Source organism: Rhinopithecus roxellana, chromosome 3 (genome assembly GCF_007565055.1).
Source record: "Rhinopithecus roxellana isolate Shanxi Qingling chromosome 3, ASM756505v1, whole genome shotgun sequence".
In the NCBI taxonomy this organism is placed as follows: Eukaryota; Metazoa; Chordata; class Mammalia; order Primates; family Cercopithecidae; genus Rhinopithecus; species Rhinopithecus roxellana.
Genome location: NC_044551.1, coordinates 98,740,188 through 98,756,043, shown reverse-complemented (window position 1 = coordinate 98,756,043; position 15,856 = coordinate 98,740,188). Strand labels below are relative to the sequence as shown.

Below are 15,856 nucleotides of genomic sequence, written 5' to 3'. Positions count from 1 at the left end.
ACAAAAATTAGCAAAATTAGCTGGGCATGGTGGTGCATGTCTGTAATCCCAGCTACTCAGGACACTAAGGCAGGAGAATCGCTTGAACCTGGGAGACAGGTTGCAGTGAGCTAAGATCACGCCACTGCACTCTAGCCTGGGCAAGAGAGGGAGACTCTGCCTCCAAAGAAAAGAAAAAAAAAAAGAAGAATAAGGTGAAAGAACTGTATATCCTGACAGGTTAACTATCTCTAAGATTCTGTTAGGTAAGAAAAGCAAAATGTGGAACACTTTTATTTGCATTTTTAAAAAAGCAATGGATGTATTTATGTATTTATCTGCACACACATGTGAGCGTGCATATACACACATATGCATACTGTGTTTATACATGCATCGACTGTGCCTGAAAGAGACACAGAAAACTAGTACGAGTGGTTTTCCCCAGGAGAGCTGTGGGGTTTTTGTGCAGATACTTTTTGGTATATGTATGTATATATATGTATTATATATGCACATACACACCCAGATCCTTTGCATGTATTTTTTCATTTAACAACAACAAATTAGTTAGTGGGAAAAAAGAGATGGCTGTAATCTCCTAATTTCTTTTGTATCCCTCCTCATTAAACACTATACTGAAGAGTTACTTCGTTACGTCTTGCAGTGGAACCCCCATAGAAACATTCTAGTCATGCCATGTGAGTCATTAAAAAAAAAATAACGGGGTATCGAGCTGCGTTTTGGGCATGTTCTCCAGAAACACGTTGTGAGGACTACTTGGACCTTATGCTAGCTTCTTTTAAAGTCATATATGAACCAGTGTCAGGACCCTGAGATTTTCTGTGCTGTTTTCATGACAGTAAATCAAATCCAGTTGGACAGAATTGGTTTCATTTAGGTTTTCTTGCAACATTCTCACTCCAACAGTAAGAAGCCTGGCTCCCATCATCTGCCATTCATTTATTTGTTTAATTCCAGTGCACCTGTATAGTAGTAGCAGAGCTGTGACCCCATACCCCTGGGGTAAACAACTTTATCAACTATAGTACAGTGCTTAAATGCAGTTCTTTTTGCTTTTAGTCTCACAGACTCTATATCTTTCCCGAGTTATTTAAGTCAGCATCTTTTTCCCCATCCTATTTAGTAAGGTCGATTCATTTAGATTCTCTTGTGACAATCTGCATTATTTCTTGGTTTCCCCAAAGGTTTATTCCTGTGCTGTAAAGTTCTGTGAGTTTTGACAGATGCATGATGTCACGTATCCACCATTACAGGATCACCCAGAATAGTGTCACTTCCCTAAAATTCCTCTGTGCTTTAGTTCTTCATCCTTCCCCCTGATCCTGGCAACCACTGATTGTTCTACTGTCTCTGAAGTTTTGTCTCTTTCTGGATGTCATATAATTGGAGACAAATAGTATATAGCCATTTCAGACCGACATCTTTCACCTAGCACTATGTATGCACTTGAGGTTCCTCCGCATCTTTTTGTGGCTTGATAGCTTTTGAATAATATTTCATTGTATGGATATACCAGAGTTTCTTTCTCCATTCACCTGTTGAAGGATGTCTTGATTGCTTCCAGTTTTTGGCAGTTAGGAACAAAGATGCTGTAAACATTTCTGTGCAGATTTTTGTGTGGACGTAAGTTTTTGCCTAAATGGGAAAATATGTGAGAGGGCAGTTGCTGAATCATGTGTTCAGACTGTGTTCAGCTTTTAAGAAACTGTCTTCCAAATTGACCGTACCATTTTGCATTCCTGCCAGTTCTGGGTGAGAGTTCTTGTTGCTCCACATTTTTGCCAGCATTTGATATTGTCAGTTTTCTGGATTTTAAGCATTCTAATAAGTATGTAGTGGTACTTCATTATTGTTTCCATTTTTAATTCCCCAGTGACAGGTGATATCTTTTCCTATGCTTATTAGCCTATCTTTGGTGAAGTGTCTCTTCAGATCTTTTGCTTATTTTAAAAATTGGATTTTCATATTGTTTAGTTTTAAGTGCTCTTTGTAAATTTTTGATACAGTCTTTCTTAGTGTGTATTTTCCAAAATTTTTCAGTCTGTTACTTGTCTTTCATTGCCTTAACAGCATGTTTCTCAGAAGAAACGTTTTTAATTTTAATGAAATCCTACATTTCTATTTTTTCCTCCATGGAACATGCTTTTGTTGTTGTATCAAAGTTATCCCCAAAGCCACCTTGATTATTTCCTATGTTATCATCTAGGAGTTTCATAGTTTTGTGATTTACATTGCATACATAGGTCTATGATTTACTTAATTCTTGTGAAGGTTGTAATGTCCACATCTAGATTATATCTTTGCATATTGATGTCCAATTCTTTTAGCACCATTTTTTAGAAAGACTGTCCTTTCTGTAATTGCCTTTGCACATTTCTCAAAAATCAGTTGATTATAGTAGTGTAGATCGACATACTTTTTAAAAAGCAAAAATCATTCTCATTTCTCAAAAATCTGTAAGAGAGGCAAAACCTATTTAATGTTAGTTAAGCAAATATATTAGAAACAGCTGTAAACAGAATCACAATTTTGTTCATGCAAATACAGCAGCATAAGTGAGAGCGTATCTGATACGTAGGGTCCCACGCCAGGCAATGTAGTAAACTGAGACATTCATAGAATTCAGGCTGTCCCCTGAGATAATGTATAATTTAATGGGGAGTTCACGTGGACATGCTTAACCTGAAAAAGAGCGTGACCGGGGGTCACATCCTCATGCAAGTACATCGTGTGCTGGGAACCCAGGGGTGAGGAGCATCATGGATGGCACCTGTGGGATGCATCAGAACAGTTTTACGGAGGAGGGAGCATTTGAGAGACACCTAAAAGATCCATCAGGCTCAACAGATGGTACATTTCAGGTGGAGAGGCCAGTTTCAGCTGAGGTGAAGACAGGAAGTGAGCATTTTAGTCAAGAAACAACTAGAATGATCTATAGTTGGACTAAACGGTAGGATTTGTGTAGGGGTATATTGACTGGGAAGGTAAATTGGAGCCACACCATGAGGACCTCGAATGGGAAATGGAAGCCTTTGTCTTAAAGTGGCATATGCTGGCAGTGTGTGAACAGGGCTGTGATACAGTCAGAGCTGTGCCTTAGAAAGATTGACATGTATGTGTGCATGTTATTTATGTTCCAGTGTTTTCTTTCCCATTAGGTAGTTGAGGTTTGTGTGGGTCCGAGGTAAGCGCCTGCAGCTGTAACAGAGTGTGAGTGTCCTTGCTCAGGGTGACAGCTGTACTTAGTCTCAGCAGATATGTGGGTTGAAGGTTGTACTTGGTGAGTGAGAAATCTCCAGGCCCTACAATCTGACCTCCAGGACTGACTCACAGCTTGCTCGCCATTCAGGCCCTGCTTACTACCTTCCTGTTCCTCACCTGGTGGGTTTGCCTCTTCTCTGGGGGAAATTAATTTCTGCCTCTTTTCTGAAAATGTGAAAATTAGCAAGTAGCAACCACTGTGTAAAGTGTTTAACAGGCCCGGAATGAAATGACTGATGTAAGTACAAAGGACTTTTGTCTCCAGTTGAATTGACTTTTATTTACCTTCTGTGCAAGGTCGGGAAAGTTATATTGCTGCTTTAGTAACAATGCCTTTGAACATTGTTCAAAGCATGATAAACTTCTTATCTGAGAATATTTATTCACCACTCTTGAGAGTTTATTGTAGCAAAGAAAGCAAATAGACTGAGATTCCTTGCAGAGTTCTTTGTGAATCAGCGAGAGGAGGGGATGGGAGTCTTGTGGTGAGGCTTTCTTAGTAGTTGCAGGACTGGGAATGATATTTTGTTATGTAGCATAATTGTCTTTGGGTAATTCTTACGGAATCTTTAACTTCTTAAAGTTGAAGAGGGGTTATCAGAAGATAAAGTTGTCGGTGTTTAAAGTTAAATGGGGTAGAGGTATATCCCATATGGAAATGCAAATACAAATATACCTAATATTTTAAATCCTCTCTGTAGCAGTGCCCCTTGCCCCACACATACAGTATTCACTTATCTAAAGAATCATGTAATGGCTTTTCTTATTACATAATTAACATATTTTTTGTTTCTTAAGATAGTGGTGGACTAATCCTCCATAATATGAACTGTGCACTGAGTCCCTCAGTTGCAGACCCAATATGTATGTAAAGTTTAAAGTATTTCATTTAAAGTAGGTCAGGTGCCATTAAAAAATACAATGTGGAGGCTGGGCGTGGTGGATCACACCTGTAATCCCAGCAATTTGTGAGGCAGAGACAGGCGGATCACGAGATCAGGAGATGGAGACCATCCCGGCTAACATGATGAAACCCAGTCTCTACTAAAAATACAGAAAATTAGCTGGGCGTGGTGGCAGGCGCCTGTATTCCCACCTACTTGGGAGGCTGAGGCAAGAGAATCACTTGAACCTGGGAGGCGGAGGTCGCAGTGAGCCAAGATTGCGCCACTGCATTCCAGCCTGGGCTCCACAGCAAGACTCCGTCTCAAAAATTAATATAATATAATATAATATAATATAATATAATATAATATAATATGGAAAAGTAGAACTCTAAATTTTGAAAGCAGTACCACTCACTTTGAGAAATAGTCTAGCGATGTGGAGGTTTTTTAGGTTTTACAAGACATAAAGTCTTCAAAAAATTGTTTTAAATAAGCTCCCAAGTTAAGGCAGTGAAGGCAATATTGTTGGTGTGATGCTTAGCTCCTTTGTTTGGCTTTCTGGGGCTGCTTGTCAGGGCTCTGAGGATCTCCTGTGTTGCCAGATATCGGGCTCTCTACCATTTTGCGTCCTAAGCAGATCTGATCTGGAGAGGGTCTGCGTTTGTCAGGGCAGAGCAGGGACTGGATTTGCTCCAGGACATCCCATACCATTAGTTGTTTGTGTGAGTGCTTAGTCTATGGGAGGCTTCTAATACATACATACACATTTATTTATTTATTTATTTAGAGACAGAGTTTCACTCTTGTTGCCCAGGCTGGAGTGCAATGGTGCGATCTTGGCCCACTGCAACCTCTGCCTCCTGGGTTCAAGTGATTCTCCTGCCTCAGTTTCCCGAGTACCTGGGGTGACAGGCTTGCACCGCCACGCCCAGCTAATTTTTATATTTTTAGTGGAGATGGGGTTTCTCCATGCTGGTCAGGCTGGTCTTGAACTCCTGGCCTCTGGTGATCCACCCACCTCGTTCTCCCAATGTGCTGGGATTATAGGCGTGAGCCTCCGTGCCTGGCCCTAATAAACATTTTTAGTTGATTGAAATAATCATTTACATTTACATAATCTCCAAGACATTGTGATCACATGAAAGTTTTAGACTTTGAATACATTCTCTCCAAAAAAAGATAGGAAAGGATCCACTCTAGAAATAAATTATAACGTGTTCAGAAGCACCCAAGGAGTTGTCACATTGTATTTGATATTTGTTATTAAAGCAGAAACAGTCGTTATTAAATACATTGTCACATGCAGGGCATGATCCTCGGGATACAGTGCTACATGTTCCCAGTGTGTCCCTTGTCCACTGTGGTGTGTCATCTCATGCTCAGACACCTGCCCCTAGCAGGCATCCAAGGAGGGGTTAAGAGATGCAAATGGAGTTAAATCTCCCGCCGGTCAATGAACAGTTGAATTATTTGTCAGTGATCAGAGGTTGATACGCGAAGTAAGGATATGGTCAGCTGTTGTCTGTGTTTATGGGAGTAACCAGAGGTGGATTTGCTCAGTTTGCAATTTGATTTTCTAAAAGCCCTTCTTTATTCACTAGTTGCTTCCATATGCAGATGTTTGGCTGAACTCACAGTGTAGCAAACTGATTTCTTATCAATGTGGTCGTGGCCCTTAAAATTGTGATCTTAAGTCACCTGTATTAGACCAAATCAGTACCTGACAAGTTGATCTCTAAGAATGTTCCTTGTGCTTAAATCTCCAGAGAATGTCTGTGTTTCCAGAAGATTGATTGCTGCTGGGAATGATACCATGTATATAGACCACATTCTGCCTAGGTTCCGCTTAATCTTTTCCCTAAAGAAGTTTTCATTCCTTTCAGAATTATATCCCGTGGAAATATATCCCAGTTTTATAATATGCCAGTAGTAAAATAGGTTTGATGCATACAAGTTTGATTTACCTGCTAGTTTTCAGGAACACAAAGCTCTTTGAGACTTTTTAACTTCTTGGTTTAAGCAAATGTTAAAACCGGTTTGAGGCCGCGTAGGGTGGCTCAAGCCTGTAATCCCAGCACTTTGGGAGGCTGAGGTGCGTGGATCACCTGAGGTCAGGAGTTCAAGACCAGTCTGGCCAACACAGGAAAACCCCATCTCTACTGAAAATACAAAATTAGCCAGGTGTGGTGACACGTGCCTGTAATCCCAGCTACCCACTTGGGAGGCTCAGGCAGGAGAATTGCTTGACCGTGAGAGGCAGAGGTCACAGTGGCCCAAGATCGTACCACTGCACTCCAGCCTGGGTGACAAGAGTGAGACTTCATCTCAAAAAAAAAATAACCGGTTTGAACAAGTCATTTTGCCTTCCTTATTTCCAGTCTCCTCATCTACAAAATGGCTTTTCCCTAAAACCCTGTCAGGCTCTGGAAAAATCCATAGCCCCTGTGTGACAGGCTGGATTCTTACCACCCTCAGCCACCCCTTCCTGGGCTCTTCTCAGGATGCCTTGGTTGGTTTTTGCAAGATTCTCAAATGCTGAAAATCATTAGAACTTTAATGGTCCATGGGTAATAAACTCACTGTATTTTCTTTCATTAAATAAGCACAGATTGAATGTCCCCTTACTGTCGGCAAATGGCTGTTTCCAAATCCGCTGTCATACTTCTTATTGTCATGCACTCTTCATGAAATTACAGAAGGCTCCGTAATGTTCAGGGCAATTGGATTCATTGATGCATAAATAAATGCATTTCTGTCTTCATTGGGAAGCACCGTTCCTGTTCTTGGTGTCCCTGTTTGTCAGCACCTCTGTTGTCCTTTATCTGAATTTTAAGCTGCAGGAGGTAAGGTTTGCCTGTAATTGATTTTTGTAGAGGGTTTAGTGTGCCCTGTTATTAATCATTATTAATCATGTAGGCATTCTGAAATCGTATTTTTCAGATTGTATGGAAATAAGTATTTGTAATTATTCTTGATAGGATTAAGTTATCCAAAGTATACATTAAAACTACATAGATTTCATCCTGTCTCCAGGATACAGACTTTCTCTTCCATCCATTTCTTGTCCATTTTAAATGCCTCAGTGTTAGACTGGTACTTAATGTATATTTTATTTTTTTTCCGAGATGGAGTGTCGCTCTGTTGCCCAGGCTGGGTTGCAGTGGCATGATCTCGGCTCACTGTAACCTCCGCCTCCTGGGTTCAAGCAGTTCTCCTGCCTCAGCCTCCCAAGTAGCTACGACTACAGGCGCATGCCACCACGCTCAGCTGATTTTTGTATTTTTCGTAGACACAGGGTTTCTCCGTATTGGTCAGCCTGGTCTTGAACTGCTGACCTCAGGCGATCCACCTACCTCGGCCTCCCAAAGTACTGGGATTACAAGCATGAGCCACCGCGCCTGGCCTTAATGTACTTAACAAAATTTTTTAACAGCTTTTTTGAGATACGGTTCTTATGTCGTGTAATTGCCTTATTTAAAATGTGCAATTCCGTGAGTTTAAAAATTTTTTACAGCTATGTGCAGCCATCACCAGAGTCAATTTCAGAACATTTTCATCACCTCAAAAAGAAACCCCCAGGCTGGGTGCAGTGGCTCATGCCTGTAATCCCAGCACTTTGGGAAGTGGAGGCAGGTGGATTACTTGAGGTTGGGAGTTCGAGACCAGCCTGACTAACATGGAGAAACCTCATCTCTACTAAAAATACAAAATTAGCCAGGTGTGGTGACACATGCCTGTAATCCCAGCTACTCAGGAGGCTGAGGCAGGAGAATGGCTTGAAACCAGGAGGCAGAGGTTGTGGCGAGCCAAGATTGTACCGTTGCATTCCAGTCTGGGCAACAAGAGCGAAACTCTGTCTCAGGAAATAACAAACAAAAACAAACAAAAAAAAACCTTGCCTTTTAGTCACCCAGTTTCCTGTGTCCCTGTCCCCATGCAACTACCAGAATCAACTTCCTGTTTATATAGGTTTTCCTGTTTCAGACATCATCAGTATGAATGGAATCATGTAATGTGTGTCTTTTGTAACTGTGACTGGTTTTTCCCTTAGCATAATGTCGTCAAGGCTCATCCATCTTGTTGTATGTGTCAAGACTTCATTCCCTTATATGGCAGGTTAATGTTGCATTGATATATGCATTTTATATACATGATAATGATATATGCCAAATCTGTTTTCTCCATTCATTAGCTCCTGGACATTGGGCAGACTGTTTCCACTTAAAAGTCATCCCCCTGCCCCGTGTGCAGCATCTACTCAGCCTTTCCTGCTGTGGGACCTCCAGAAGTCTCCATCTGCTTGTTTCTGTAAAAAATGCTATTTTCAGGCTGGGCGTGGTGGCTCACGCCTGTAATCCCAGCACTTTGGGAGGCCAAGGTGGGTGGATCACAAGGTCAGGAGATCGAGACCATCCTGGCTAACACAGTGAAACCCCATCTCTACTAAAAATACAACAAAAAAGTGAGCCAGGCATGGTGGCGGGCGCCTGTAGTCCCAGCTACTCAGGAGGCTGAGGCAGGAGAATGGCATGAACCTGGGAGGCGGAGCTTGCAGTGATCAGAGATCTCGCCACTGCACTCCAGCCTGGGCGACAGAGCGAGACTCCGTCTCAAAAAAAAAAATGTTACTTTAAAATTTCTTCAAAGATAAAATCCTACAGAAAATTTCCCATGATGTATGTGACTGTTTCCTTCTTTTAGTGCAGTCTTTTTTCTTTCCCGTTTTTTTTGAGCTAGATCCCTCCCACCTGCGACCGCCTCTCAGTAACAACCTAGCTTGTATCTATTTCTCTTCGTCATTGTGCAAACATCATAGAGTGCACACCCCCAAACCTAGATGGGGTAGCCTACGACACTCCTAGCAATATGGTGTGGCCCATTGTTTCTAGGCTGCAATCCTGTACAAGACTATGGGCAGCTGTACCACCACGTTAAGTATCTGTATCTAAACATACCTACACATAGAAAAGGCGCAATAAAAATACGGTGTTACAGTCTGGGTGCGGTGGCTCACGCCTGTAATCCCAGCACTTTGGGAGGCCAAGGTGGGCAGATCTCCTGAGGTCAGAAGTTTGAGACTAACCTGGCCAACATGGTGAAACCCCGTCTTTATTAAAAATACCGAAACTAGCCAGGTGTGGTGGTGGACGCCTTTAATCCCAGCTACTTGGGAGGCTGAGGCATGAGAATTGCTTGGACCCGGGAGGCAGAGGTTGCAGTGAGCTGAATCGTACCACTGAACTCCAGCCTGGGTGACAGGGCGAGACCCTGTCTCAAAAAATAAATAAATAAATAAATACAGCGTTTCAATCTTACGGCACCATCGCCATATCTGTAGTCTGTCATTGACTGAAACATCATTATGCGGTACATACTACATTTATATGCATATATATAGCTAGAGCAGGGATGTTTGGAGAGGAGTGGTCTTTATCTTTTTTTAAAAGAAAGATTCTTTCTAGCTTGTTTTTCTCACTCAGTAATACCTTATGAATGGCCCTAGATTCAGTAGGTATGTCTTGAATTTGATCTTTTTTTCTTTTTGTCCAATTGCCCTATTTTGTTCTTTTAAAATTTTTTTTTTTTGAGATGGGGTCTTGCTCTGTCGCCCAGGCTGGGGTGCAGTGGCCGGATCTCAGCTCACTGCAAGCTCCGCCTCCCAGGTTTACGCCATTCTCCTGCCTCAGCCTCCCGAGTAGCTGGGACTACAGGTGCCCGCCACCTCGCCCGGCTAGTTTTTTGTATTTTTTTTTATGTAGAGATGGGGTTTCACCGTGTTAGCCAGGATGGTCTCGATCTCCTGACCTCGTGATCCGCCCGTCTTGGCCTCCCAAAGTGCTGGGATTACAGGCTTGAGCCACCTCGCCCGGCAAAAATTTTTTTAAATTTATTTTTGTCGTGTACTGATGGGGTGGGGTGTATGAGGTATTTTGATACAGGCATATGATGCATAGTAATCACATGAGGATAAATGGGCTATCCACCCTCTCAAGCATTTATCCTTTGTGTTACAAACAACCCAGCTATACTTTTAGTTATTTTGAAATATACAATTAAATTGTTATTGGCTGTAGTCACCCTGTTGTGCCATCAGATATTAAATATTCATTCTTTCTAAATATTTTTTGTACCCAGTAACCATCGCCACACCCCACTACAATTTTTTTTTTTTTTTGAGGCGGAGTCTCGCTCTGTCGCCCAGGCTGGAGTGCAGTGGTGTGATCTTGGCTCACTGCAAGCTCCGCTTCCTGGGTTCACACCATTCTACCGCCTCAGCCTCCTGAGTAGCTGGGACTACAGGTGCCTGTCACCATGCCCGGCTAATTTTTTTGTATTTTTTAGTAGAGACGGGGTTTCACCGTGTTAGCCAGGATGGTCTCGATCTCCTGACCTCGTGATCCGCCCATCTTGGCCTCCCAAAGTGCTGGGATTACAGGTGTGAGCCACCTTGCCCGGCCGGTCTTATTTTTTTAATGGCTGCATGACGTTTTTATAACGTGCGTGGTATCAGAATATACCCAGCCGCCGCCCGTTTGGGGATGGTCTTGCTCCTAATGTTGTTACTGCCACCAAGGGGATCCTTACACAGCACAGGTCTGACCCTGTTTGTCTCTACTGTGAGCCTCTAGTGACTCCTTGTGACTCCTTCTTATCTTGAATACAAGAACCATGCATCCATCTTCCACCCAGGTCCTTCCCGCCTTCCTCTGTTCCATCCCATCCTGTTGACTGAACCTGCCAGGTTCCTCTTGGCTTTTCTTCCTGTTTTTTTTTTTTTTTTTCCTGCGGAAAATTCCCCTTCCCTCCAGCATTTTAAGAGTCCAAGCTCTGGTTCAAATCTGTGCACTTCCCATGCCCCCTCAGTATTTTTCTCTCTCCTATATTCTCAAGGAACTTAATTTTAATCTTCAATTATAGTTTGATATTAGGCTTTCCGCTGTATAAGTACTGATGTACCTGTCCACCCTCCTAAATGGCAGGGTCCTTGGAAACAAAACACAGCTTCCACCTTTTTAAAAAAAAATCTTCCCCGATCACGAATTACAAAACCTTGCACATAGTAGGTGTTCAGTAAATATTCAGTAAACGGTTCAAGGGACTGTAATTGCCCTGGGTTAGAGGCTGTTTCTTCCGAACTCCAACCTATTCGTTGCCATCAAGACTTCCCTGTTGGTACGCTGCAGGCAGTCTTTGTCAGAGTGAGCTCAGGTTCTGGAAAACTGGTTACCAGTGGAGACAGCGTAATAGTGAAGTTTTGAAAGGCGAAATGCCTTTAAGTTGTGCCTTGTCCAGTCTCCAGCTGTGTCATCTTTGAAGATTGAATTCACCAGAAAAGGAAATTGCAGCTGAAAAGAGAACCACCAATGGAAATCCAGGTCTACCCTCCTCATGATCACACGGTGGGTTGCCTAGGGCGACAATCAGCCTATAGATCCCCCTCCCCTGATTAAGTTACTGGGAAGGGGCAGAGTCACTCTCAATGGGAGCCTGGAACTTGCAACAGCTCCTGGCTCCCTCCCTCCCCTCCCTGGGCTGTGTCAAATCCTACAACCACACCACACTAATTAGCCCGAGAATGGAAGGGGTTGTCATGGCGACTGGGCACTTTTTAAAGCGCAGGAATGGTGTTCATTATTGTTCCATGTCTTTAGCTGTGGGGAAAAGGTCAGTGTGGCCGTTGTTTTCCATATGAATTTTGGCCCAAGAGCCAAACTGAAGGTGCAATGCCCCTCGGAGAGGCAGGAAGATGGTGAGTGTGGGTGAACTTTTTGGATGGGGAGGCCCTTTTGGTGTAATATCTTCAGTTTTAATAACTTGAGTGCCGGACTGGGGAATTGTATGGACTTTGTTCAGTAGAGACTGGGAGAAAAGAGGGGGTCAGGAACAGTGAAAGCCTGAGATAGAGATATTTTGGATGAGAGTCTTTTGAGCCTCAAGTGATTAAATATTAAATTTAGAAGGCTTCTCTGGTAGTATAAATTTAACAAAGTTGAGTAAGTCTGATACTTTATTCGATGTTCCTTTTATATTTGCTCTGTACTAGTCTTTGTAGATTGGTGCTGCTTAGATTATATTCCCAAATAAATCTCACAGAAGCGTTGTAACCAAATGCCTTCAGAACAGTCAGCCACCCCCGAGCCTGCATTTTTAAATCCAGAGAGATGGCGTAAGAGTCACCAAGGGTAATTTTGTTTTCATATTTTTATGCTTTTCTTACTTTTCTATGGATAATTTAATCAAGACTAAAAACAGAGAACCACAGTTCTTTGGATGTTTGCCCTAATTTGCTGGCTGCACTTGGTTGGAATACTGCTAAGTAAAGACAATTTGACCACAGTGTTTGTAGAAAAAATTAAATGTTAGAGAAGTCAGCCCACTAGGGCTGGTGGCAGCTATCCCATCAAAAGCTGTGAGGGACAGTTGCAAAGCATTCTTTACATTTATTTTTTTGCCAATTTTGAAAGCTTGCAGAATAACATGGCTTTATGCCTAATTTTGTGTTAATGACTGCATTGTTAAAGGTCACAAATTAAGCCACTTTGCATTCTTGTTAAGCCACTTTGCATTCTTGTATTTTTTAACAGTTAGGTCCTATAGCACTATTTTTTTGTCATTGTATTCACAGTTGTGTGGGATAACAACAGGCAGCTTAATTAAAGGGAGCGTGGATGGGTGGACTAAAAAAAACAAACCACTGTCCCCCGAGTTCCTAAATGGCCCACTTTTTTGCTTTCCCCTGAAAACCTATTGTCCTGGCCCCAGTGCCGGTTTGTTTGGCAGCTGAGCAAATAAGAGAACACATTTCAGAACATTAAGTCTTGGTCTGATTTTCTCTGTCTTTAATTTGTATGTTCTCGGGCTTACTTATTTAGTGATCAGAGTATGGAGCTCTCAGTGAATAAGTATTTGACTAGAATTTGAGCAAAGTCAAACTCTGTTTTCACTCCTGTGTCTTCACTGGCTAGCATGGTCGTCTCCCCTTCTGCACCCCCACCCCTGCCCCCACCCCACCTGCCGCAGTGTGGGTGTCCACCCCTCACCGAGTCCGAGTCCCTGTGTTCTTAGTTACAAAATGCCTTTGAATTCAAATTTAAAAAGTAAAATAAAGTGACATTTGTATGACACTTTAGAATCTTTGGGGAAGAAATAGATTTTAAAGTGGTGATACATTTATGATATTTGTGATACAACCAGAAATGTGAACATGGATATTAATATAAAGGAATTACTGATATCTTTTAAGATACGATAATAGTGTTATATTAACACATGACATATAGTAGAATCTTTGCAAATGAGATGATGTGAAGTTTGGGATTTTCTTTTTTTTTTTCTCTTTTTTTTTTTTGTTTTTGTTTTTTGAGACAACTCTGTCCCCAGGCTGTAGTGCAGTCGCATGATCTTGGCTCACTGCAACCTCCGCCTCCTGGGTTCAAGTGATTCTTGTGCCTCAGCCTCCCGGTAGCTGGGACTACAGGCGTGCACCACCATGCCTGGCTAATTATTGTATTTTTAGTAGAGACAGTTTCACCATACTGGCCAGGCTGGTCTCGGACTCCTGACCTCATGATCTGCCCGCCTCAGCCTCCCAAAGTGCTGGGATTACAGGCGTGAGCCACCGCGCCCGGCCGGGATTTTCTTAAACATAAGGGGAGGGAGGAAGTAGCTTGTGGATGGGGCAGGATTGGCAGAGGTTGATGGTTGTTAAAGCGAGGTGTTGGTTCCACTGGGGTTCCTGTGCTAGTCTGTATTTCTGTATAGGTTCAAGACTCTTATGTGTGTTTTGAAGCAGGGGTAAACCAATGATGGAGGTAGCTTTATTAAGTCTGCCTTATCTAATTGCATTTTTTCTAATGGTATCCCATCTATTTTTGCATGGTTTAGATGCCAGACCAGTTTGACCAGGCAGTTGTGCTGAACCAGCTGCGGTACTCAGGGATGCTGGAGACTGTGAGAATCCGCAAAGCTGGCTATGCGGTCCGAAGACCCTTTCAGGACTTTTACAAAAGGCAAGAGGGAGCTGAATTGGATTCTCTTTCTTTTCAAAGGGATTAGAGAAAACTGGGAACCATCGCAGAAGGTGACTCTGTGTGTCTTTACGTTGCAGGTATAAAGTGCTGATGAGGAATCTGGCTCTGCCTGAGGACGTCCGAGGGAAGTGTACGAGCCTGCTGCAGCTCTACGATGCCTCCAATAGCGAGTGGCAGCTGGGGAAGACGAAGGTACGTTGCAGAAAAAGAGCAGCTCCCGACGAATCCCCGACAGATCTCGGGGTGATGCTCACGGGGTTTAGGGCTCTGTGACACTGCTACACAATTGTTCTTTCACATTAGGAGGATACTCCTGTTGTCATGCCTACCGTAACATTTTGTCTCCCGAACAGTTACTATTTTATTTGAAGTCCTTGACTTGACAGGGATTCTGTTTTATTAGAGAACGCATTGAAACATCTCATCCTAATTGTTTGTGTGTGTGTATATTTGTTCAGGCAGTCAACAAATGTTGGCAGACAAGCAGCAGTGCTTTGGAAGTATGAGGCAGCCCCCAGTGTCTAAGAAGCGATACCCCAGACCCTTCTAACTTTCTCTAATTCAAATATTGGCTTTTATCCCTGCAACCAGAGCAGCGACGGAGCAAGAGATCAGTAGCCAGTCTGAAATCCTTTCGGTTGTCAAAAACTCAGTCCAAAAAGCGAAAAGGAAAATCTGCTTTTGAAGATGCCGTTGGGGCAGAGGCTCCTTAACCCCCTTTTCCAGATAGGAGCAGAGTAGTGGGCAGTCTGGCCTGAACATAAAAAATTGGTCATAAAATTTGTTGTATGACTTCTTCTTTCTGGATCAAGGAACTGCCAAGAACCTTGTTTGGCTTCCACTCTCATTCCCCACCCACCTCCAATGACTTGTCACATGGGAGAGACAGCAATGTGACTCGACACAGAAATGCAGGCAGCTGAGGACACGTGTCCTCGAAGAACGAATCCTCATTTCCGATCCTTCTGCCCTTACACACAGCAGTGCAATGTCAGAAATATTTTAAAGCTTCCACTCGTAGTATGCTATTTTTAATTTAGGAGTTTCTTTGCTTTATAAAAAGAGGAAAGGAAAGAGGGAGAAAGCGGGGAGAGACAGACGTATGTCTTGCGGTTTGACTGATGTGAGATTGATGACAAGTACTTAGGCATCACCTCCTGGCCATTCAGCAAGGGAAAGTCATGATGGACTGACCTCCCTGCTCTAGGGGAATGTTTTACTGGTGGGGGATTTAAGATACAAACACAAAATAGGGTAGAGATGGCATGCAGAGATAATCACATGAGCTAGCTATTGCTCTGTAATACATTACTGCAAACTTTGTGGCTTTAACAACACACATTGATTATCTCATAGTATCTAAGGGTCTGAGCTGGGTCCTCTGATTAGGGTCCCCCAAGCCTGCATTCCCTGTATCTTGTGGCTTTGTTCCTTTCTGGACCTCAGGGCGTCTTCCAGGCTCACTTGGTCATTGGCAAAATTCATTTTCCTGTGTTTTTGTAGGACTGAAGTCCCTGTTTTCTTTCTAGTTGTTGGCTGGGAACCACTCGCAGCTCCTAGAAGCCCCCAAAGTTCCTTGCCACATGGCCCCCTCACGACATGGCAGCTCAATTCTTTCAGGCCAGCAGGATAGCCCCATGCTCCAGCTTAGGACAGAGTGTTATATGATATAAT

At 42.9% G+C, this 15,856-nt stretch overlaps 1 protein-coding gene across 2 annotated transcripts in view; it reads left to right on the top strand.

Annotated features, from left to right (window-relative positions):
* MYO10 (myosin X) overlaps nt 1–15,856 on the top strand; it is a 276,287-nt gene that overhangs the window by 215,833 nt on the left and 44,598 nt on the right. For both annotated transcript variants that reach the window (XM_010356336.2, XM_030927220.1), the window contains 2 exons: nt 14,037–14,161; nt 14,260–14,374. In XM_010356336.2, the coding sequence (XP_010354638.2) occupies nt 14,037–14,161; nt 14,260–14,374 (240 nt within the window). The remainder of the gene's footprint in view (nt 1–14,036; nt 14,162–14,259; nt 14,375–15,856) is intronic.